General features: G+C 45.2%; 1 protein-coding gene across 25 annotated transcripts in view; it reads left to right on the top strand.

Moving 5' to 3' along the window:
- Positions 1-25,563, top strand: part of FBRSL1 (fibrosin like 1) — a 553,269-nt gene that overhangs the window by 223,764 nt on the left and 303,942 nt on the right. For 22 of the 25 annotated variants that reach the window (XM_075110636.1, XM_075110656.1, XM_075110637.1 and 19 more), the window contains one exon: positions 21,517-21,618. The exons of the other annotated variants lie outside the window; for them this stretch is intronic. In XM_075110636.1, the coding sequence (XP_074966737.1) occupies positions 21,517-21,618 (102 nt within the window). The remainder of the gene's footprint in view (positions 1-21,516; positions 21,619-25,563) is intronic. 25 annotated transcript variants of the gene reach the window in all.

A 25,563-nucleotide genomic window follows, 5' to 3' on the forward strand; every position in this document is an offset into this window, starting at 1 on the left:
CCCTGCTGTTTTTCGTGGCAGGGTGTAATTGATAGATAAGCTCATATGGGAAATAGTGTAGAACTGCTGAAATTAGGTCAAGCTGCCAGTTTGTCTGCAACACGGGAGACTTCTATTTATCCTTTTGAAAGGGATTTATAATGGGATTCTCTGCAAGTTTGTGCATATTGAAGGAGAAGCAAATCATGGGCTGCAGGGTTTGATCAAGCTGGGACAGAACAGTGATTTTTAAAAGGCTCTGCTGGCAGAAGCGGTGAAAATTTTATGAATGCACAAGTAACCTCATGTCACACAGGGATTATTCCTTTAATGTGTTTATGCCTTTATCAAGGATGGAATGGCTTTGTTGCCTAGCTATATAGCATTAACTTGCTACTATCTGAGAAATAATACCCATTAGTAAGTTCTGACTTATGTATTTATTTCCCATGTTCCTTATCTGGTGTAAGTTGATATAAATCCTTCTCCTGCCAAATCAGAACATGGATGAGTTTCCTCTGGCAAAAGCTGATACTGCAGCTTGTCCTTTAGCTCTCAGGCCTCACGGGTTTAACATCAGTGGTTTGACCTCTTCCCGTTCAAAGGATAACATGAGCATTGCTATCTGTAGAGATGCATGGTGACAGAGTAATCATACTTCGTACTGAAGATTACCATGCTTTTGGCAGTCACAGATAAACTCGGCCTCACAAACTGAGCATAACAACATTATGTATAGCTGGTTTCTATTTAAGAGGAAAAAAAAAAAAAGGTTGGGGGGGAGGCGACAGTAGAGATAAATGTGCCTAAGGTCAGAGCTAGAGGTAGAACTTGACTCCATGTCGTGTGTGCTGACCCTGGCGCTGTCCTGTCTGCTGGACGACTGTCCTGTGTTTTGCTGGATAAGCAGATGTCCTGGAGAATTAGGGATCGCTGTCATGGGCCTGATGGCAAGAGTCCAATCTGCTCTTTGACAGGGAGGCTTTGCCTCTATTATGTCTCCATATGTGTATTTTCCTGCCCAGGGCTTTCATGGAAATGACTGCTAGACTTGGAGATAAGTGAACCTCCTCAAGGTCACTTTTCCATGCATAGATAGCGTTACGTCGCTTACCGCGTCGGCATAAAGCCACATGGCGAAAAGCATGAGGATTACAGAGCTGAGTCTTCATCCTGCAAGGCCTATACAGGCCGGTGCAATTGGAACTCAATGTAAAGACATTTAGAAAACACCTCTCAGTACATATATTCCTTCCTTATATTTAAATTTGACTACAACATATCACAAGCTTGAACTCAGCAGTTTCATGGCCACGAAGAAGGTTGGCTACGTTTGGGGAGCCATCTGTCCTGCATCACTTGTACCGACTTAAGTAACACACCTGATCAGTTAGAAGGCAAGTAAAATGTTGACCTGTAATAAGCTCTGCACTTCAACAAATAACGTTTCGAGACTTCAGCATTCTCAAATAGATTTGGAAGGATACAATAGATACCTTAAAATGCACGGTTGATTTAGTTTAAGCTGTGATATTAAAGATGGATAAAACCAGAAATAAGCTCTCGCTTTCAAGGTCATTATTTCTCAGTTCTAGATCAGTTGCTGTATTTGCCAGCTCTGAGAGCTGAGTAGCTGCTTATCTGTGGTAACAGTTTTACTTCACCCCACCCGGTTTTGCTGCTGATTGCTAGAGCAAAACCTGGCTTTCGACCACAATGTAGGGGCGCGGAGATGTGTAATGGCAAAACTGGAACCTCTCCTTTCTGTTGAAGCATGAGATTTGTCAGAGAACACTGTAAATTTTTACTACACTAGTTCAGACTGCTCTTTATCACCTGGTTTCTGCATGGGAAATCAGGCATCCATCATAGCACCAAAACACTTCATTTTAAGGCAGTCTGTAGGTCTCTTGAGCAGATGGGAGAAACTTGAGTTGAATTAAAACCGTATTGTGAAAGGTGGTCATTGTCCTACTCTGTGCGCGTTTCCTGAATTTACTGAGAGGATGTTTAGGAGAAGCGAGAAGGGACGGACTTGATATGGTAAGTTGTCATCCTGGGAACTTAATCACTGGGACGCTTCCTTCTTTAAGGGAGCTGTACTCTAGAGTTCATCAAATAATTAAAATTAGTCCTCGAAATGCTGACCATCGCATAACTATTCTTGTCTCAGCCATGCAAGGAATCTGTCTCCTGCCTTTCTGCCAGCACCCCTTCTTCCCTTTCCCTTACTCTTCCTATCTGGTGCGCTCTGCAGCAGCATGTCGTCACCGAGATCTCAGTATGTTGCTGAGAAGATAAAGGGATTCTGGAAGACCCAGGGAAAAATGCCTGAGGATGAGAAATGGTATGGCACTTGGTAGGTTACAGCAGTAAGTAGATTACATGACGGGTCATTTGTTGTGAAGTACCTACTGCAGAATCTATCCCCTACTTAGGTCCTGCTTAAGTCTTTGCAATGAGGCTTTCCGATGCCTTAACCCATGTGTAAACCTTGCACACAGTTAATCCTGAGAGTGTGTTCCAGGTTGTTCTCATCAGGAATGTGGGGAGAAAGCAATTTTGTGGGCAGATGGGAGCAGGCTCTGCATTCCCTTGTGTGACAGCAGCCCTGCGGTTTCCCGGCTGTGCGGGGAAGGAAGAAGGGTGGCAGCTGGGGGGAGCTTTGGGGGGGCAGCAGCAAAGTTAAAGCAGCGCTTCAGCTCTGCTTAGGGCAGTAGCTAAAACTTGCAGAGATTTGAGTGCCATATGACCAATCTGAGAGCCTCTCCTGCCAAATTTTGTGATGAAAACCAGAGCGGGTGATGTCAAGGCTCTTGTACAGATGTCCCCAGCGCAACCACCGCCACTCTTGGACCGATTGTAAGAAATTAAAGAGCCTTCGCAGTGGCTAAACAGGGGTGTGCGTCTTTCATAGTACCGCGAGCTCCTTACGTGGTTTGTGTTTCCATGGTATATCAGGAACAAAGAAGCCCGGGTACAAAGCTCGCTTGAAAATTGATCCTCGGTGAAATGGGAATTTACAAATGTGGTGTGTTCTTCTCAAAAATAAAATTGAGCTTTACCCATATTACTATTAAAGTATAAAGCTTTAATTATGCCCTAAATCCACTCCTTTAGCTAGGGGGCTCGCATGATTAGCAGCAAGGAAAAAAAAAAGGCATCTGGAGAGGCTGTGTGGTGCCGTGTTTTCCCATATGTGAAATTTTATACAGTACAAATTATTAAACACCAAACCTCCGGAGAAAGATTGTAATGAAAAATTTAGCACTCCCCCATCAGGCTGCGACTAATTTGCCTTCTGACTAGATCTGAAAGAACGGAGGGCTGTGCTGGGGGTGATCCTTGATGAGTAGCTGGCAAGAGGAAGCTGGTGGTGTTATAATGGAACAGGAGCAGCAGGGTGACACTCCTGTAGCTAGCCTTACTGGGAGACGGTTAAGGTAAAAATCAAGAAAAAATAAATCACCATTTTAAATCAAGGGCTGTGGGAGCGTATCCCATTCTTTCTGTTTTGATTTTGGCCTCAAGCTCCCAATTTCCATCTTGCAACACTTCTTTGTAATAAAGATGTACAACAGAGAGGAGAGAGGAGACATGGAGCGGGTGCCGTCTGGCTTGTACGGCGGGCGGTCCTGTCTCGGTCGTGCGCATGGGCTTCCACCTTCCCCCCACCCTTCTGCCGCTCGCTCCCATTCCCCAGCGCGGGGGATGCTGCCAGCACCACGCTGCACTCGGACCCTGAAACGTTCAACCGTGCACGCTCCGGGGCTTCAGACATGAGAGCACGAGCAGCTGCTCAGGAACCCCTGTTGCACCAAACGCTGGCGTGGCTGGGCTGCAGGATCCCCCCCATGAGCAAAGGAACTCGGGAGATGGGGCGGTTTCTGGCGTGAGAGCGCTGCGGTTTAGGTATCTGCACAGATGGGGTGCTCTTCTGAAACACGCCGTCAGGCTCTGACCAAGAGGCACGTCAAATCCATGCCACTGCTTGTCCTGACCACAGATGCCGTGGTCCGCTCAGTAGTGCCAGTGACTGTTCCCTGGGAGATTGTAACAGGATTTATAAATACATGCAGCAAATGGTGGAATGTACTTCTACCCGTCCTGAGTTTTTGTCTGCTGGACAACATTATTCAGCATTCTCTTTGAAATTGTTTATGAAGAGGTTCCCTGGGTTTTTTGCAGAATTTTGCGGGCGTGTATTGGCATGATAGGTCAAACAAAAGGATGCTAAAGCTAATCTGATGTGACGGGAGGCACCCGCTGTGTGATTCTCTGTGATTAAGAGTTGTTACGTTGCTCTGGGTGCTTATTACAATGAAATCCTTCCTTGCTGGAGCAGCCTGCGTCATCGTGGTTGTCACTGTGGGAGAAGCGATGCTGTTGCAGCAGTAGGGCTGAGTGCTCCAGGGGCACCCGCCTTTCTCTGGCCTCTTTTCTCCATGTTTCTTGCTAACAAAAACAGGGCCCCATGTAACTTTACGTGTGGTTCATTATGTCTTGTCATAGCTGGAACATGCGTTCAACACCAGAGAAGTAACCTTGTCACGTGCACCATGTCCACTGGCTCAGAAAGCCCCTGATGAATCCCCAGTTTCCTGGAGGAGGAACTTCTCCCACCATCCCTAAGTTCATATTTGCATCTAAAAGCCAGGGCTCGGTTTTGCTTGGATGCTTCAGAACGAAAAGGCTGTAGGCACAGAACCCCCTCTCCCCACTGAGTCAATCTAAAATCCCGATTTTACAGCTAAGTCCAAGAAAACTGAGCACCGGCAGATTGCTCTTGGCCCCTGCCTGGCAGGGTGTTGATTAATAATTTGAACCTGCAAATCCTGTTTCAACTTCTGTGAAATCTAAATTGTCCATCTGAGGCTTGCTTCTTTCGAAACATTTCTACTGTGATTTTCACTGCTAGCATAATTCTTTGTAAAATAGATAACCCTGTCAGTGGCAAAGCTGTGCCGCACACCTGGAAGGCAGCACAGCTGTCTGAGTGCTGGTGTGCAAATGTGGAGAGCAGGCGATAACCGGAGATCAGAATTTAAACTGAGTTCAGTTCAGATATATCCAGCTATATTCCGCTTCCTTTCCGCTGTACCATATGTATTTGTTTCGGGAGATTTATGGGGTTTTTTTAAGGCTGCAATTTTGAGGGTAGAAAATGAGAGATTGGGATCTGGACACCTTTAGGAGTCAAGGTACCTGAGGCACTTCAGAAAATCTCAGCTTTAGGACTCACCAGAAGATAATGGTGCAGCCACTTAGTCACTGAATGGAAACAAGTCACTGTTTGATGCTGCTCCTGCTGCTCGGTTCTCCATGCGGGCAGAAGGAGCTGGGTTTTAGGAATAAAACAGCAGAGGTTTCTGTGAGATGAGTTTTGGGGTTTTCCACAGGTGGGCTGCGAGGTGGGAGCGTGCTGGTCCCACTGGGTGGATGGGTTTTAGGTAGGACCATACCAAGCCTTGACAAACATGGTGTAGTTTGTGAACTTACCTTGTTGTGAGATACTTTCATGTTTTATGCTATTCTGTTTCCATTTTGGCTCCTTTTTTTACGGTTTCAGGAAAAGGACACAATTTGACTCTTGCATCGGTGCAAATCTGTAGTAATTCTGTTAATGAAAGAAAAAAAGCCCCAAACTGGTTTTAGAAACCGTGAGAAAAAGAATCACCTCTGGTGTTTCTGCAAAAGAACCTTGTTTGCTCAGTAATTCAATATTGCTCTATCATCTCAATAACGAGAGTTCAGCTCGTAATGGCAGCACATTACAAGAAAGGCTGTACAATTTAAACATGTTGTAAATCCCGCTAATAAGTATAAATTGATTTTTAAGGGGGAGAAATGTGCACAAACCTAGTCTTTTACCGTATGTGTCAACTCTACCAGAAACCTTGCTGGAATGGTATTTCAATGTGCTTTACCTATTGTGTTGCAAACTTTTTCAGACTCTGTCAGTTGTACTAAAGCTTTTAAAATACAGATGGTGGTAAAATCCCCAGTGGAAAACAGACTTCTATTTCAAACTTCAGTTCTGTTTTTTTCTCTTCTAGTTCATAGCAGATTTTGACAGATCAGAAGAAATATTCACAGCTTGATGCAGCTGGATTCTTCTTTGGCATGAGCAGAAACATCTGGCCCCAAAGCAGTGCATTTTACCAAAGGGTCGAAGTACACGCACATGCATCTGTTGTGCTAATATATTTTCCTGTGAACTCAGATGTTAATTGCTTTGTTTTGCCGAGACAACAGTGTTGGTTCAGTGAATAAGATTGTTTCCTTTAGCCCTCTGTTAATGGTTTCCTTTAGCACCAATATTGTTTTAAATAAGAAACCGTCAGGTACGTTGTGAATACCAGTAAGGTAAAGCATTTTGAGCAAGGATATTTATAGTGCAGTGGTATCTAGGAGTGTACTGTTATATGGCATTTGCATGTCGACTGAGACAACTATTAGCACAAAAGCTCCACGTGAGACCAGTTTTATATCTCTAGGAGACATCTTCAATTTTTGCATCGTAATTTTAGAGGCTTTTGCCGTTCCCACTTGCTACGTCTAGTGTCCTCTTGCTGCTCATCCACCGGTAGCACCAAGGGAACAGTAAAGATCTGACTAATTAGTTGGTTATCCAGCTCTGCCCGTAGTTCTGCCTTTTGTTATTTTGGGCTTTGTTCCTTCTCCCACACTCGCTCTTACAGAAAGAGCTGCACTTCAGAGAAGTCCTTTTCCTGACTTTTGGTCTCTAGATTGAGCTTTCAGTTTTGTTCCCTCTGGCCAGAGCAGTTCTGGGCCCCGCTGCTGCTTGAAAAGATCCCCTGGCGTGGCAGCCCCATGCCATTTCCCAGGTCTGTATCCAAGGCACTTTGAAGCCTCCTGCCTTTGGGCAGCACGCGCACACAGGTCTTTCTGCCCAAAGTAAAACCTCACCACCCCATGTATCAAGAGCAGTACCGAATCCCATCGTATCTTCCCAGTAGCGAAGGCGTTCTCCCTTCCCCCTCTTCCACACACCCTTCCTATCTGATGGCTTCATTTTTTTCACCCTGTATCTCTGTGCCTCTTTTTACTAAACTATTTCCTGTGGGGGTGCGGGGTTTCCATGCAGTATCCACAAAAGAAGCAATTCCTGGTTTGTTTTTTTTTTGCTTTCTCAGCAAGCTCTACTCAGTTAACATTATACTTTCGTTCTAAGGAATATTTACTTTACACATCATCCAGGGAGAAAGATCTTGCGGTTAAGATGCAAGATGGTTGCTATTAAAAGCTGCAGTGCTTTTTAGCCATCCAGTTTTCTCGGTAGTTGTAGTCCTAGCCTTATCCCAGGTCCATTGCTTGACATTCCCAAGGTCATCTGATATTCTAATTCCTCCTGAGAAACTGGGACGGTCATACCGCCCACGGCGCATCCTTGCTGTTTAAACTTGGTGGGTATTTGCAGAGTATTTGGAGGTGCTCTCAGGAAATATGAGTAGAATCATTAATACAGGCACCTTGCTATTACTACATTATCCTCTAAGGTGCTGTTTAGATAACTCTAGACTTTCCCACCGAACAAGTAGAGAAAACAGATGCTTATTACTGTTTAAAATACCTTTCTGCACCAAATGTGACAAGCATTTCCTGCAGCTAAGACCATTCTTAAGGGAAGGACTGCAGCAGTCTAACTTAACTCTGTTTTTACTTCGATTTTGCTTTAAAAGCTGCTTGTTCCAGTTGAAGTTAGACTGATTCATAACTTATTCAACCTGAACAAAACAAAGGTTTGGCTTAAAGCTCGATAAGCATGTTATACACCATTTACAGCAGTATATATCAACTTCAAATCAGGCTTTTAATTAAACTAGTGGACTTATTTTGGTGCTTGACAAGCCTTTGTGCCCTCCGTGAAACGATGCAGGTGCGATGGCTTGTGTTTCTCTGGGCCTGCCTTTGGCAGGTTTCCCCTCCTCTGAACCCAGCTCACGCCCAAGCACAGCCTGACTCCGTTCGGAAAGGCACCAGCGCGGCTTCGCTCTCCAGAACCAGTGAGGATGCCTCACCTGACGGGGAGCAAGTCAGACCGGCTGGGTGACCTTCAGTGGATGGTGTGAGCATCTGCCTCGTGCCTACTCTGCAGTTTGCCCTTTCAGCCGTCCCAGGATGCAGTTTACACATTTGGAGCACCGTGGCCTTCGCGCTGCAGGGAGGGGATTGCTCTTCAGCAGGGCACGCTAGTGTGGTGGGGTTTTTCCCTCTTCTTTTTTGTCCGTAACCATCACAAGAAGAATAATCTGAGCCAAAGAGTTTGGGGTTGGATTTTGGAGGCGTACAGGTCAGGAAGAGCACTCAGAACGAGGACACCTGAGTTAGCTTTTCTGTCATGACAGAAAACACAGTATAAAATCCAGCTCCCATTTTTTGCTCTAAGCTACAGTGTTTCAGCCAGTCCTTTTGTGTCTACAAAATTTTTAAAACTACAGTTGTAGGGAAAATATAGAGCCAAGCCACTCTTGTGCTGCACAGGCCGACAAGAAGCATTTTCCTCCATCGTAAATCAGTGCAGTCTATGTTATATAGGAAGAAGGTAGGGCAGGCTCCCAGTCCATCTTTACTGAGCTTTCTGTGCTTGCTGTGCTTTCTTTACTTCCTTGGATGCTTGGGTAATGCACTGTGTCCCTTGATGACAGCGAGCACCAACCTGCTATTTCACAGAGCTCTGGGCTTAGCCTAACAGCAGTGCTGCCTTCTAAAGAGCTGCTTCCCATTCCTCATCTGCGAACGTTAATCTCAAAGTTCAGTGATCATTAGCTAAAATAATTGTCACCCTTTTTTAGTTATTCAGGGCTGAAAATTACCAAAGGGCTTCACCTTAGTTGCTTTGGCTGTAATTATTCTTAGATTTTTGTTTTCTTCAGGATGTCAGACAGCAAACAGGATGTCCCCTAGGCATTTAGAGGAAATTGCTTCTGTGTTTCTTTGTGGAGCTGGCTGTGCTTGCTCTGGTAGTTATAACACTGTTTTCTCAAATCAAAACACTTGCAGTGGTGGTGTGGGATCTCAGGGCCTTACTGAAAGCTTCCTTGACAACGCTAGCGTCTTGACCGATCACAATGGGTGATGGCAGCCAGACAGCAATGATGATTCAGATTGCCTCTGCTTCAAGCGCGGAGCCAGGGACCTGCTTTCCAGACCTGAAGAGGTGTAAGGTTTGCTCTGATTTTTGTCAGAGTGGCTTGGTTCATCTGCTAGTGCGGGGCGCCTGAAGAAAATGGCTCTGGTTCTTGTTGGGACTTGCTGAACCAGCTGCAGTTAGCTTTCTGTTGCCTGTGGGTGACAAGGGACAGTTGGCTGGGTGACAAAGACCTCTGCCAGGGAAAGGACTGGTCCCAGGAAGTTTAGACAGAGAGCAAGCAGGGGCTTGCTAGAGTTTGAATTAGCAATAAAAGCAAATTGTAGGTCTGACTAGAACAAGGTAGAAGTTGGAATAAAAATATTCATGGTGGCGTGCATCAGGGTCATCCGTGCTTTGCTAAATTCACATCAAAGCACAGCTCGTGCCAACCCCCATCAGTTCCCTCTGCACTGAAGCAGTGGTTCTCTTGCCTTTAATGCCAGCTTTTCCCCCAGCTGCTGCTACGCTGGAGCCTTGCTCCTAGGTTTTACCGGGTCTTCAGAAATAATGGGGAGGTAATGAAGATCAGTTCAGGGACATGATCATGGGCTGGTTTGCGGAACGGCTGCAAACATGTGCTGTTAGGCCTGATCCTGCATATGTGAAAGACTGCCTGCCATCTTCTGCGATTTAAACTATGCCACTGTAGCTTAAGCTTACGCCAGTGCTGGACCAAAAAACCGGCTGGGTCTCTGGCTGCTGTCTGTTCCTGCTCCACGCGAGTTCCCTGCTCAGAAGAGCCGAGGCCAGGGTGTGACCGTACTGCCGAGGGTAGGGTACGAGCTTGCGGCTGCTCAATGCTGTAATCTTTGACAGCAGTTTCTGCAAAATTCATCATTCCCTGGGCAGCCTTCGTATTTATTTATTTACTTCGTTTCTTTTCTTGTTTTTACTTTAGTTTATTAATCGCATGTGTGGCTTTATCTGGAAAAAATTGTATGCAATTTATGCATGCCTACAGTAGCATATGTTTTATATATTGGGTTTATAGGGATGGTACTGATTCCTGAATTAATTTGAACAGCAAATTGTTGTTGTATCTGCACACAGTATGTCTTTTCTTTTTTTAACATGTATTATATGACATACATCTGGTGGTGTTTTAATTGTGTTATTGTGGTGCCTCAGAGTCCTAGTAATGAATCTGAAACCCTACTGTACTAAGCATGGGTTTTTCACATGGGATGCTTGGAGGGTTTGAGTGAATTGTTGAGCGAGAACGTGGATGCTTTTGTCCCTGCCTTGAACTACGGACAAGAACCCACAGGGTTTGCAGGCGCTGCCGTTAAAAAATCCTCCTTCATCATTGATCAGCATCAGGGCGGTAACTTCTGTTCGTGGCTCTAAGTGAGGAGAGATCTGCAGTGTGTCACACCTGGATAGTCGGCTGGTGATGTTTGCTTTTTCTAATGGCAGTTTGATTGATCTCTGTGGTCTGCGTAAGGAGGCCTTGGAGCAATTCAGGACAACTGTCCGAGTCTGTGCTGCAGGCTGGAGTGTAGATGCCCGGGGTTGTCAGTTGAGATGAGCTTTGCCTTGCTGCCTTACTGTGGAGGCTGTAGACCGAGCCAGGCTTCCAAAATCATTCCTGTCAGCGCTGTGTTCAAGAGAAAGTGGCCTCTTTTCCCTTGCTCAGCGATTGGATTGGTTCCCTTCGGTTGTAGCAGTACACTGGAAGATCATATGGAGGTGCTCGTCCACTGCGACCCTCCCAGCTTTCCCCGAGTGGCTCCGTCCGGCAGCGTGGTCTCTCTTCTACAGTAGCTGCAGGCGGCCGCCTTTGTTCCTCATCATCGTAGTGCAGCTCTGCTTTGGGATATGTTTCTTCTAATGAGGGGTGTTTATCAAGGAATCCAAGCTGCTGCCTGAAACTGCCTTCCCCTCTTCTTCCTTACTTATTTCTAGATGGGAATCGTCAGCATCTATGAATTTTATCTGCAGTGGTTTTGATAATATTTTTCTCAGATATTGAGGGAACTATTGAATAATTGCAAGCCTTGTTTAAATCATTTTCCCTTCTGTAGCAAACATTAATGATTATTTATTGATGCTGCTTTTTGAGACCTTAGCCAATTGTTCCCTGCTTAAAATAGGCTTTATTGATATTTATATAGTGCTAATTTTTGTCAGAATGTCTCGCAGTGTGAGGGCATCAAGAATCCTAACTATGTCACATTTATCCAGTTCCCTTTTCAACCAAACTTATCAAAGAAATGAAACAGGCCTTATTCAAGAAGTTTAATTTTCCAGATAACCTTGTCAACTGAAAGAGTTTAATTTGGTCAGTTGAATTCAGTACTGTGGGGATTTTTCACCTTCTGTTCAAGCCTGGTATCACAGCAAAGTGTTTATGGCTGCCGAGCCAGCCCTGGTTGCTCCTTTGAAATATTTCTCCAATACTTGTCTTTGTTCAGTTTTCTTGGTGGCCATTCCAAGATCTCTTAAAACATCTGTGTGCACACGATCTCCCATTCTAGGGCTTGTGCAACAGGTCTGGACTTTGTTCTTAGCAAACGTTGTCTGCCTTTTGTTATCAGAAGACTGAGGAATGAGTCTGTTTTCTTCACAAGGACAAAGCAAAGCTGCACTGAATATTTTGCCGATCTGACATCATTAGTAATGTGTTTACCTTGCTTTTGTGATCTTCTCTTACTAAAATAATTTTTGAAGGTTATCATCACCTTTTGTCTTCGATTCAAATCCTTGATTTTGGTGGGCGATGTTACTAGAAGAGAAATACCGTAGTACACAGAGAGAATTTTCTTGGTTGAACATCCTAATATATTTTGAAACATCTCCTGCAGCTTTGGACAATTTAATATGTACATTAAATCTACTTTTCCTTTGAACATCACAGCTGTTGATATTAGCCTTTAATAGATGGTATCTGTATGCATAGATGGCAGCAATGGTAAAGCTGTCAATTCTGATTGCCTCCTACATGGTGTTTAAAAGCATTGTGTAAACTCAGCCTAATTTAGTCCATTGGCTCCAGCTGAACACAGCTCTCTCCTTGCTAAATGGATGCTTAGTCAATCATACCTCCGTCCTGCTCGGAGTTACTTCCCTCTCAGTGATCCTTTCGATATGGTTGGCTGCACTGGTGTTGGTAACACTGGATGCATCTGTTCTAAGAGTCCTGAGCTGATCTTTAGCAGATCCATTTCTTTCCCATCGCCAAAAAAATGTGCAGAATCCAATTCTCATTTGATGCATGCAGGATGGCATTTTATAACCGAGAATCACAAGACCAAATCACCTTAATGTGAAACTTGCAGCTACCAGTCTTATTTAGTAACTTGCTCAGAGGCTTTCAGCTCTCTCATGGAGTATTTATTTGATGCTATTCCTTCAGACCTGTTGCTAAATTAAAGTGTAGTTAGGGCATCCAATTCTGGCTGAGCTTTAGAGCCGGTGCAGTAATTATTAGGTGATGCCTTTTCATTGGCCGTGATTATGTCTGTCCCTTGTCCAGCTATGGTTGTGTTGTCATTTCCCAGCTTTATGGGCTGCTTCTCTTGCAACTCACCAAGTTGTGTGTGTCTTTCTTTTTTTGTGCTTACAGCTGCCTTCATTTATTTATAAACACAGTCTAAGCTGCCCCAGTAAATTTTTTTTTTTTATTTCTCAAGTTTTTCTTCACTGAGGGAGTGCTGGGAGTCCTGACTTTTTTTTTTTTATTGGCAATTGCTTATAGTCTGCCTTCGCAACAGGACCTGATAAGTCATCGCTGGTGGTGGGCACTGCTTTGTTACGTGTTGCACTGGTTTTGCACTGTGGCCTGTGAATCACAAAATCGCGTGTTACCCCTTCATCGCCTCGCCCGCCTGTCCAGACAGGGCCGAGGGCCCGTAGGTGCCCCCCGCGTACCCTGTGGCAGAAGGCAGGTTTTAGCTCAATTGGTTAGGAATGCTATTTACCCTTCACCAGTCAAAGTCTCGCTCCTGCGCACACGCTCGCTCGCTGTAACCTAAGCAGGTCTACACTGACACAGTTTATCATTGACGTATGTCAAACCCAGATTTTACCAGCTGTCTGCTACCATCTGCCAAGTACGGCTGGGGGCATGCAGAGCGCAGTTTGCTACGCAGGCCTGATGGCAGCTGTAAAATCGAGCAGTTTTGCCTGCTTAAGCACCAGCTCTTCTCCAAAATAAGCATTAGCTCTTGTACCGCAGTGAGCCTCCCGATCCTGAGAGCGCAGGCCACTGTGGGGAAGCGGTGCCGGCTCTGCCCCGCAGCCGAGGCCGCCTGCCAGCAGAGAAGCTCTGAAAAAACTTTGTGCCGGTTCCAGTGCATCGGTTGAGCTGCAGAAATGCCAACCCTGTTGTTCCATACGGCATCTCTGCTCTAGGCACTAATGGAAAAGGCTTCTCCAGCTTCCAAGAGCACTGGCCAACTCTTTTGGCCACACCTCTCAAAAATCGTGAGATCGAACATAGTTTCTCTCTAGTTAGGTATTTAGAAAGGCAAAACAAATCAGCCGGCGTTCAGCGGAGTCTGTGTGGGCACTGCAGAAGGCTTCGGGCTGCCATGCGCTCTGTGGTCCTGGCACGAGAAGAGCTTTGCATCGCTAGCGGTATGTGCGGCAGTGTAGCCAGAGGTGGAGATCAGACCTGGAGAAGTGTGTCTCAGCTTAAGCTGAGCTTGCCGGGATATGTTACTCTGTCTAATAGGAGTATGATATGGCAACTCTTCCAAAAACTGCAAAGCCAATGGATGGCACCAAATGAGCTCCGTTTGCACTTGGTTCTAAAAAATGGAAGATGACCCTCCATGTCTAGTTGCAAGCATTAAGATGCAAAGTTAGGCTATTAATGAGCAGTTAATGTTGCTCAAGTACCTGAGAAACCAACAATAGATTTTGAGTATTTTGATTTTTCAATAATAATACTTTTTATTTACAGTAAGTTGTTGTGCTTGCCTTCCTGTAGCAGCTGACTCTGACAGCTTCTAAGCACAGAAATCCTCTGCTAACGTTGATGCAACCTCTGTTCATCCCAGAGAGTGGCGAAAATGAAGCAACATGTTATAGACTGCTCAGCTGCAATACAGGTTGTTTAGGTAACTTATCCAGAGGAAAAAGGGAAGCCAGGATTAGAAGCCAGAAGCCCACATACCAGTCAAACATATAAACCCTAAGCTTCTAAAAAACATACAACTTTCTGAATTAAAGTGGTTTGGTTTGTTTGTTAGTTTGTTTTAAGAAAAGGACTAATTTCCCTCTGTATTACAACTTAACACTGCTAATGTTGTCCTCTTCATCACAGTAAGTAAAAACGGACATGTCATATTTAAAATGAGTTATAGCTAAGGTAGCCGATCACCACATCCACAGCAGCACCACCCAATTAGAAAAACTGCCCTAATCTAACCTGATGCTACTGTCATTGTTTTAAAATGAGTCCTGCTTCAATCATAAAATCCTCGGACCATAACATTACTTTCTATGCCATATGTCCTTATTTAGAGGGGAAAAAAAATGATTGCACCCTTAATTCAAAGGGAACGTTTCCCTCTGAGCCAGAACTCAATAAAATGTATCAAAAAAATTGTGGAAAAGGGCAAGCAAAGAAAATCAAATTGCAGCGTGTGAAACGATTTAAGGAGGGACCTGGGGAATACATAATCTCCAAACTGCCAAGTTAGAGCAAGTATAAAATATACAAACAAGCCTGATATTTTTCCCAGTTGATCTCATTATGAGGTATGCTTGGGATAGATAAATTTTGTTAGAATGCATTAAAGCTGGATTTTCAAGGAAACAAGTCAGAAGTAATGTGTTTAGCTGATTCCACCTTGTTTTGATACATGGGTCTTTTCAGGTTTAAAGTAGTACATTTTTAAAGCCAAATGGTTTGTTTTGTTTCACGCGTTAAAACCAGAGGCAACTGGTTGACTTTCCCTTCCCCCCCCCCCCCCCCCCCCGAAAAAAAAAACCACAGCAAACCCCAAACAAAAAACCAAAACCCAGATGTTGATAATTTCAGTGTGCTCTTTAATCATTGGGGTAGAGCTCTGCGCAGCATGTTTCACTGCCACTTACTGTTGCCTGCTTAAAATACACTGAACTAGCCTTGAGTGCAATCCCTTAACAGACTGCTTCGTCCACAAATAGTACTTTTTCCAAGTCTCCAATATATTTTAATTAAATTGTCTATTTGTATTTATTAAGGCAGTTTACTGTCTCCTGCTGTAGAAAGCTGCTACTGCTGATAGTCTACCAAGAGAAACACGAGCTTGTCTGAGAGCTGATAATAAAATGCAAGCATATGTTAGCAAAAGAGTCTTCCCAAAACGTGGTTTAAGCATCATTGTCATGTTTGTTGGGAAGGGGACAGGCCATACAATTAGTTTTGATAAGTTTTTGGAACAGTTGCTCTTAATTCTTGTAGCCATGGGGAATCATAATCTTTGTTAATGTGAAAGGTTACCTGCAGAAGATTTTTCTTCCTTAGATTGACCCTATAGAGACAGTCGAAAAAGGGTCCTTTGGCAGAGCAGATGATAAAGTCATTACACGTTGATGAGATGTAAAGTGGTGCTCAGCAGCATTAGTTTAGATAGATGAGCATGATAAGGTGGACTCGTTCCTATCTCTGGTGATCTGAAAGCTTGGACCTAAACTCAGGGACTTGGATGCCTCTCAGCTGTACCTACTGATATTCCAGGTAGCTTCTGCCAACATAGATTTGCCATGAAATTAGTGAAATCCTAAATCTGGAGGTTGTGTTTGGTCTGTCCTTTCTCTGAAGGCAAATGGAAGTTGATCTTCCAGAGCTCTGAAAAGGAATTAAACTTTTTTTTTTTCTCGAGAAGTTAATGTGTTCCCGAAAGCAGGCGACTTGGCTCAGTGCTGCATGGAGCACTCTGCCCCTTCCGAGCTGGAAGGGCTGCTTTGTTTTCGTAGGACCATCCACTGCTCCCAAGTGTAGCCCAGTGTAGGTGGGTGCCATTCCTGCTGGTGCCTGTCCACTGACGGAGGTGAGAGGATTAATAGACCCATCTGAGCCACCAGAACAGGCATCTCTGAGATGAATGTTTCATATCTCTCCCCAAGGGCGCTGCTTTATGTCTTGCCTTCAGAACAGCACGGAAGGAGGTTTGGGGTAATTTCTTTTCCCACCGTGTGTGCCTGCGAGACCCGTTTTGTAAAAAGCAGACACAAACCCGAGCAGCGATGAGAGGTTTAAAAACAGACTGCTGTGACTTTAAGAGCAAGAGGGAAAAAAAACTGTTAAGGAAGGAAAATAAAAATCCCACAGCCTGTTGTAGCAGCTGTAGCTTCAGATCGTGTGGAAAATGAAGGCAGATGATTCAATTTGGCCTGTGCCCTGAGTACATTTCCAAATGCTTCTGTGTGTGCGCAAGATAATGAACAAATATATTGAGATGGCACAAGATCAGTCCGAGTTTGCCGCTGCACAAGCCGTGGAGCTCCCAGTAGGAGCGCACTAGCTGTGCTGGGTTAATGGGGGTGAGGGTCGGGAAGCCCAGCACCTTTCAGAACAACTTAAGAAAAGAATTTGTCTCCTTTTGCCCCAGGCTCCCCGTGGCACTCAAACGGAGCTTGTGATAAATCGAAGTGTATTTATTAATAATGAGCGGGGGCAGCATGCCCGTGATTTGAAAATAGGTGCGCCAAATAAAAATGTGCTTTCCTCTGACACCAGGAAAGCTTAAGTAAATGGAGAGCAGGCTGATATATTATGATTAAAAAGCGGGGGCTGAGAGCCAGCGGAGTGGTAATGAAAAAAGCCCTTTTAGGGAAACAAAACCCCCTTCTGCCCATTCATATATTCTTCCACCTCTGCCCCATAAGAAGAAATAGGGAGGGTGGAGGTTGGATGGGAGATATGAGAAGGCAGCAGCAGCCCAGGATAGCAGAGCTGGACTTTAATGAGAGCTGGAGTTATTACCGGAATGAGTTATGATATTTAATCATGCTACATGATGTCCAACAGTGCAAGGTTCATAATTCTTGGCTCTGAACGTGGCTCGGGACTGTCCGTGACCACCTGCAGCACGCAAATTGATCGTGGCCTTACAAACCCGCTGTACCTTGCCTGGGGTCGTTCCCTGCCAAGCCAGCCCGGTCCGCAGTGCTGGCCCGCTCCCACCGAGCTGGAAACGATGTCTTTCATGTTCTCAGACACAAAGCTGTGGTTTCTGGTAAAAACTGAACTGTAGCTATTGCAGATCACCGGGATCGCCTGCTGCCAGCTTTTCTCTGCGGTGTGTGGTGTTGTCAGGTGTGTTATTTATCTTGCGGAAGGCTGCACTGGTCTGGTTTTTAAGCAGGCTTGGGTTTGTTTAACGCTTTTGCAGAATCCTGTTGACTTCAGCGATGAAATAGGCTCTGCTTGAGTAAAACTTCGGCACATATTTAAATGTTTCGGTGAATGCATACTGACGTGAGCCTCTTGCTGGCTTTGGATTTGGATGAGGGCAGGATTTGGCCTTTGGAAGAGATAAATTACCAGATAACTTCAGTCTCTCCCTTTGCCTTTTTATTTTGTTCCAGCTTAGCTGTCCTGAAGTGACACAGCAGTCAACCTGTGTTTAAGAAAAGATTCCCTCCACCCCCCCAAATCTTAGGAGACAAGGCAGAGGAGCACCTTTCCAAGACTCGCTTGCCGAGCTTTGGGCGTTGGGGTTATTTTGAGAATTTTTACTTCTCAGATGAATCCTAAAATATTTTGAGCAGACCTCAAGGCAATGCGATCAAACATACTGAAATTTGGCCCGCATATGCTTCTACCTGCTGTTTCCAGAGCTGCGGCTTCGGCTCTGTTACACTGACGGGAAGACGCCGTCTGGCAGGGCCTGGAGAGGGGCCTTCGCTGCCGTCAAAGCAGAAGATAGCAGCGGGCTGTGTGGGTGCTTTCAGACAGGCAAAGTCAACAAGCTGGAGATGAGGTTCCTTCCTAAACACTGCTTGTTAGTGATTTTCATGCTTTTCTGTAACAGGAGTAGGGCAACTTTCTCCAAGTGGGAAGGCAGCTTCTCTCCGACGGCCCTCGCCCTTCCCAGGCCTATGTTCAGGCAGGTTATCTGGCTCCTCTACCTGAGGTGTTTCATAATGGTGGCTGGTGTTGCTCTAATGTCTCTGTAAGTCTCTGGCAGTGCCTTGTGTAGGGGGATGTAGTGTGTTCTGCGTGTGAATTTGGGCAGTCGCTTGCTGGGGTCTGTGCTGTGCCGAGGAGGCCATGACCGGCTGGGGCTGGGGCTGGGGCTGGGACCAGGACCCCATCTCGCCTCTGGCCCACAGAACCTTTGCAGACTCTAATAAAGTAATCATCTTTTCAGAGGGGGAGGAATGCTCGGTTTTACAGTAAAGCTCAATGAGGGAACATAGTCAGGAGGAATTTCTGCACCTCAAGCAACAACACCCAGAGAAAATCACTAGAAATCAAAACAGCCAGGCCAGAAGCAACTTTGGGAAAGAAGCTTTTGACCAGTTTGCTAATACCCAGGTCTGCAGAGAGTGCCCGTGGAACCAATGCATCCATTTAGCAGAACAACTTGTCCTCCTAGTTGGGTCCTGCATGTGGCTCATTAGGGTAATTACTGATGAATTAAGGCAGCTTGGCTCAGCACTCCGGCTGCGGGTGTGCGGGCTCCCCTGCTGGCAGGCAGCAGGTGTAAATGAACAAGATCTGTCAAAAAGGCTGATGACCCTCTTAATTCACAGCAGCAAACTGGGGACAGAGGTAGTGCAGCAAGTTTAATAATTGATATTTACTTGGAAAGGTTAATGGCAGCAGCGATGCTTCTAATTTGCTTGCCAGTGCAAGACCTTGTCAGGTCAAATTGTCTCAATTTGTTACCATGGGTGTAGGTGTAGTTTTCCTTTAATGAAATTTGGAGAAAAGAAAGAGGTAGTGTTGGGAGCTGACTGTAAGTCAAGAAAACAGCAAAAGGTTGGAGTCTGCTAACAGGTTGGGTGAGTCCGTGCTAACTTCAAACAGCTGGCAGTTTGGTCCTTATGAATAATTCTGGTGAGCATTGGCACTTGGGAAGGCAAAAGGATCTCGAATGGTGTAATTTATTTTTCCTTTAATTGCAGCTGTCTAGGAGTTGTTTAGGTCAAAAGTGTAATAATTTTGACAGGCTTTGATGTGTTCTAGGTGGGAGCAGTAAGGTTATGGATCAGCAATCAGAAAGCCGCAGAATTCAATGGGTATTTCTGTACGGTATTTAGGGAAATGGTAATTCTGTCCTGTGACAGTTAAGTGGTTCCTATTTCAGGGAGAAACAAAGCACCTGCTGTGCCTGGAAGCTTTGAAATTGGCAGGTCTGATCCTTTACATCGAGGAGTTTCAGAAGAGCTGGCTGATGGCCGGGAACCGGTGGAGCTGGGTTTTGAGTAACTATAGGAAGATCCAGATGACGGAAGAAAGCTGGTGCGCCAGAGTTTTTGAAAGGCTGTAATTAATGGGGTATTACCATTGGTGCTATTGGCGTGGCATCAACCCTAGGCAAGATAATGGGATAGCTGAAATAATAATTGGTTAATAAAGACCTAAAAAAGAATAAAATAAGTGAATGACAATCATTGTAAGTATTTAGAAAAAAAAAATCTTATCAGATTTACTTAATTGTATGTGGGATTAAACATTTGATGGATAATGGCCACAGTATTGATGTATTACAGTTAGATTTCTGTGCTTGGTGCTGTCAGCCTTTTTATTAAGGAAAGAGACAGTGTGGATTCAACATGATGAATTTCCTGGATTATTAGTGGATTATTTCCTGCCTTTATACCTGATGCTGGGAGTTGCGAATGCAGGCTCACGGTTGGTTGGAAATGCTTCTAGCAGATCCCAGCAGGGATTACTTCTTGGGGCTGTGTTGTTTGAACATTTTGACATAGGAGCAAAGGTGAAAACTTGGTCTTGATAAAAGTTTGCAGGTGGGCAACAGATTGGAAAGGCGGTTTACAGTGAACGAGGCAGGACGCTGATGCTGAGAGCGGTGGTTGTGTGCCGAGGTGGCCATGAGCAAATTTGTATTTCAAACGCTTTGATGTGGCTGAGTCTAGAAGTCTTATCCTGAGGAAGAAGGTCTGTTGGTAAGATGTAAGGTAGCAGAGGGCATGCAGGCTGAGGACTTCAATCCAAAATGCACTGTTGCTTGACACGAGCACGGTACTTCCTCTGTGGTGTTCTCTGCAAGCCTATACAGGGCTGTATACTCCAGACTGGATGAGCGCTGCAGCTTCTTCTGCATGTAGTGTCTTGAATATTGTATTAAAATATGAAGAGCCTGTGGAGGCACTTAGTTGGCAGCGACATCAAACGTCTGTGGGACTGTAGTGATCAGTGCGCTCCTGGGGCTCCGGTGTCTGTGGCCGCATTGTGGCAGCGTGCCCACCGAGCACGGTTCCTTGTGCAGGGCTGCTTGAACGGGCTGGGCTTGTGTCGAAGCACTGTGAGCAAACCCTTGCTAGCTACTGAGACTGCAATGAAATAGGACAGAAAGAAACAAGGGGATTTTATTGCCATTAAAAGTACCAATTTGTACAAGCCGACATTTTAAATAGTGTAATTTAAATGGAACCAAACTGATATGAATAGGACCTATTAATAAATTAAACACTTCTTTCCACCCAATATTTCACAAGGGAATTAGCAGAATAATTTGTTAGTAAATGAGCCCAGGAATGAAGCTGTGAATGACATATCTATCCTATCCTTCTCCTCCCCCTGTAACACTCTTCGCAGAAGTAAGCGGAAAGTTGCTGTGATTTCAAACGCTGGCTCCTCTCACTTATGTACAAACACAAGCACAACTTCATGCGGAGGAAGAAGGATGATTTAGTGCTTAGAGAAGCAGCCTTGGCAGTAAGAGTTAATCGTGCTCTACTTCAAATTTTGCACGTTATCTCAAGCAATCTGTCACGGTGTTTAGGCACCCGGCCGTCCCACCGGTACCGACCTCTCAGTGCAGTCACTGGGCATGCCCCCAAGGCACGTCTCTGGCCTGGGAACCGGAGATCTGGCCGCTGGGTCAGCGGTGGTCCCTCAGCAAGCAGCAGTACTGAAACACCAGTGTCGCAGTTGAGGTTTGCTGGTAGCAAAGAGCGAAGGGGGTTTGTCTGTCCGCTTCCCTCTCGTGTCAGGCCCTAGGACTTCGGCACAGCTTTGCCTGCTTCCAGGAGTGCTGAAAGCACCCCTTCCCTTGCACGTTAGCGAAAGGGAATACTGACGCACGCGGTCAAGCACAACTTTAGAGAAGCCCCATGCGTTCAAAAGCATCCTCTCCATGGTGCCGTGGGCGTAGGAGTGAAACGTTGACTAAAGCGCTGTCGGCAACCTCGGGAACAGGTGGCAGAGCAGTGCTTGAAAATCTCCTTTTTCCCCCTCCTTCTTCTCCCTCTAGATGAAGGTCCCTACAAGCAGAAGTGGCAGAAATAGCGAGGAAGACAGCATCAGGGAGGCCACAAGCTCTCAGCGGAGCAGCTCAAGGGACCGTCTCAGTGATGTAAGTACCATTCAGGAGAAAGCATCGCTTCATTGCAGCAATTCCCTCTGCTGACATGGCTTTTCATAAATCTTGCTGAACAAATGTTGGCATCCAGAGGTCACTGTGTAATAACTTTTTTTTATGTCATGATTGAGTGTTATGGCATAAGTGGTTGAGCTGCCTTCCAAACACTGTAATCATGGTGCAAATAATATGATAAGCGAAAGATCAGAGATGGGAAAACAAAATGGAATTGTTATTCCTCGGGGAAAAATGGCTTGATGTTTTGTTTTGTTTTCTCAAAGAAGTTGTGTTAAAAAGCTTTTTACAGTATCCTTGGGTTTAGCTACTGCACGTAATCACGTAGTTTGGGTGCAAAGTCAGTTCATCTAATTTTATGCTTCCTGCCTCCCAAGATATGAAAGGTTTTTTGGGGAAAGCTGTCTTTCTCTCAGGAAATTGGATGGTACGTTGAGTGAAATGTTATGATAAAACAAAAGCAAACCGTGCCTTAGTGTGTCAACACACAAATGGGCTTTTGAGTCACCAAGAAATCAATGGCAGTGCTGGGATAATTTTATATGAAGGCTTTTTGTGTTAGCAATTAGCATTTTGCCTTCATTAAACATGATTTTTTACTAATTAGGACCTTTCCCGTTAGGAGAGATTTAAATGAAGAACAATAATCAAACGCTGGCACGAGCATGTCTGAAATATTAAATTTGCCATTTCAATGGCAAGCCACAGAAATCCCAGAGCGAGTGGTTTTCATGTTGAGTTCTATTAATGTAAAATATGCTTCATAACTAAAACCTGTCACAGAAAACGGCTCACACCAGCTAAATTCAATTGGACAGTTAATTTAGCTTTAAAATTGAAAACACTACCTCCGCTTCAGGATGCAAAAGGAAGGGGGGGGAAGCCTTTGATAAGTGTAATGTATTTGCTATTAAGGCTTTCAGAGCTCATTCTACAGGAGGAGAAGGGAGAAAAAGGGGAAAAAATGGCTCCCACAAATGTGTTTAAAAGCTGAAAGTATTTATTAAAAATGTCAGCAGAAAAGTGCTTTTGGCAGATTAAAGCAGGATTCAGCTTGACAGCTCTGACAGGGAAATGTGACGGGGGAAAATTCTCTCTACATGTTTGGAGTGTGCATGGGGCGCTGTAAACAGCCAGCACAGTGGGAGGAAGAGAAAAATAACGTGTCCTGTGATCTGCTTCCAGGATTGCGAACCCGCACGCCGTGGTGGGGAAAGTCAGCGAGGGGGGGGCCCTTGTGGACAAATCCCCATGCTGCGGGGCGTCTTTGGCTGTGTTATTAGTTAATAATGATCATAATTTTATATATACATATATTTATGCGGTTCCCTCCTTCCCCTCCCCTTGGCCAGCCTTGACAGGTATGCGAGCAGGGCGCCTGGTAGCTAGCGTTGCCATGCCATAATGTGGGGCCGTGGGAGAGGAATAACGTATTCAGACAGCGATTAGCTTAGGTCAAAGCGTTAAGTGGTCTTGGAGACTTTCCTTGTTAAGCCGATACACTTCCATTTTTTTCTCCTCCTTTCCCTTTGCCTGCAAAGTTGCAGGCCAAGCCTGCAGGAATTGAGTCTGAGCGCCCAATTTCTGCAAAATCTTCAAAGCTGGTTCAGCAACCAGCGAAATTCAGTGCGAAATAGGCACTCCCTTCTCTTTTAGTCAACAGGGATGCTTGGGCAGCGCCTGAAGGCCGGGGCACGCTTCAGAACTTTGCTGAAGCTGCTCTCGTGACCTGGCGACCTGCTGCAAATGAGAATTTTTCAAATTAGTAATTAAACAGTTTGAAAAGTAAGGTTCATGAATCACAGAATGTTCTTCGTTCATTATTTGAGGAGTGCAATTTAGCTTTAATTACGTATAACGCTTCTCGCGTACTAGTAAATGTTCTGTAGTCTATTTAGTGACTGTCAGAAAGTCTTAGGAAGTCCCACGGGTGCAGTCGGATGGTTTTCCCCATTTGCGTGCAAAGGCATAAGGCGGCAGTCTTTTTCTTTTTGTAGAGAGGGAGCAGGGAAGGGGAGAGAAGACTGCGACGTGCTGCTGAGTGTCGATTCCTGCAGGGTTTTCTGTCCAGCCGCACCTGGTCCCCGTACGGCTCTGAAGCTGTATTTCCCAGCGTGCTGTTTAAATAGGCAGTGTGCAGCTGAACTGGTACAGCCCCTTACATGTGGCGCTGAGGATTAAAAAGCCACAGGGCAGTAAGGCTCTAAAGGGAAGGCAGGGGTGTTTTTTCCTTACGGTTAGCAGTTACAAACAGGCTCTAGCACTTGGTTGTGCTGGGGTGGCAGCCTGTCCTTGCAGACGGGCGCTCAGCAGGAGGCACCTGGGCTGTTCCTCGCTCTGCCCTGAGCATCTCTTCTGCTGTTTCTTGGTGCATTTGGCCTTCAGGACTGTTTTTCATGCTGCCTTTCCCTCCCATCCCTTTCCCCATTAACTTGGGTGAACAATGGAGTCACTGAGGCGGGAGGTGGCAGGTTTGGCTGCTGCGCGGCAGCACGCGGCAAGTGTGGTGGGAAGTACGGGTAAAAAAGTGTCGGGTGTAGCATTCAGCGGTGCCACCTTGGGAGGGCTGGAGCGTCGTCCCGCCGGCTTCGTTGTCGGTCTCACTTTAGAAGGCGCTACTACGAACAGCTTAGCTCCTCTGCGTGGTTTGTTTCTTGAGGTGACTTGTTCGATGGGATGCTAGCAAGTTGTTCTTTATTTACATTAATGCATGTCATTAGTCTCTAATGGACCATGAAATCAAGAGGTGGCCTGGTCTGTCGTGAAATAATTGCACTCGAAAGAAAACTGAAGCAAATGATTGATCATGTCTTGCATGCACACAAGCAAACACAGAGCCATCGGTCCGTCCACAGCAAAACCCAGAGCGTTTTGCTGCTTCTTTGCCACAACGAAACTTCTGAGGGGAGAGAGTGCCACAACTCCACAGGAGGACAGCAATTGTCTGCCTTGTGTAGTACATCTTTCTAGACATTACACCGAGTGCCATTTATTATGGGTCATAGGGGGGGGAAAAAAAAGCTTATTACGATCTAGTGAAATCATCTCTGGCTGCAGAGGTTTGATTTGTTGAGGCTGGTCTCTTCTTTGGGGTGATGAAACTTGAAAACCAGGGAAGTTTTAGCCCAGGTTTGTGCAGCAGCTGGTGTGGTGTCAGGGAGAGCGGATGGGAATTTGCCACTTGTTTACATTCCCAGTGTTGATGTAAAAGTCCCTTAAAATCCACTACAAAGCTGACATCCCTATTACACAAGTACTCGCAGGTCTTCTACAACCAACACAGAGTCAACAGCCTTTTTCCAAAATGGGATTTTCCTCTGCTGTCTTTCACAGTGAGGTAATTGGAAGTTGCCAGAGAATTAAGAGCCAGATAAGCCATATTGCTATTTTGTTGTGTTGACCCAAGTAAAAGTGGAAGGCTCAGGCATTTTGTTTTGGTTTTTCCCCATGTTCTATAATTGTCCTAATCTTTTCTGATGTCCTGAACAGTCCAAAAATCCACACAGAGCCTCGTATAATGGCTTTAAAAAAAGGTTTTTATCTTTTTCTTGACCCATCAGCTTAAGAACTGCCTGCTTTTTAATGGATTTTCTCCCTCACTAAATTGAATGGATCGTCCCTCATTATCATTTAAATAGAAGCCTCACTCCCTGTGAACATGGAAAATTTGAATGTGGTAGTAGAGCTGTGATAATTTGAAATATTCGGAAGGTGGGGGCAAGGAGGGGGAGCAGGCAGCAGAGTGCAGAACTGCTGAATGTAATTGTCTGAATGAATTTTGTTGCCACAAGATGGGAAAATAGACTAATAATTGTCTTCCAACCCTAGTAGAATAGTTGCCCTAGTTAGCTGAAGCTAACACTCTAATTGTCATGGGGGCACAGAGATGAATGAGGATGTATGCAGGGCACAGCCAGGGCTAAA

This window comes from Phalacrocorax aristotelis, chromosome 15 (genome assembly GCF_949628215.1).
Source record: "Phalacrocorax aristotelis chromosome 15, bGulAri2.1, whole genome shotgun sequence".
Taxonomy (NCBI): Eukaryota; Metazoa; Chordata; class Aves; order Suliformes; family Phalacrocoracidae; genus Phalacrocorax; species Phalacrocorax aristotelis.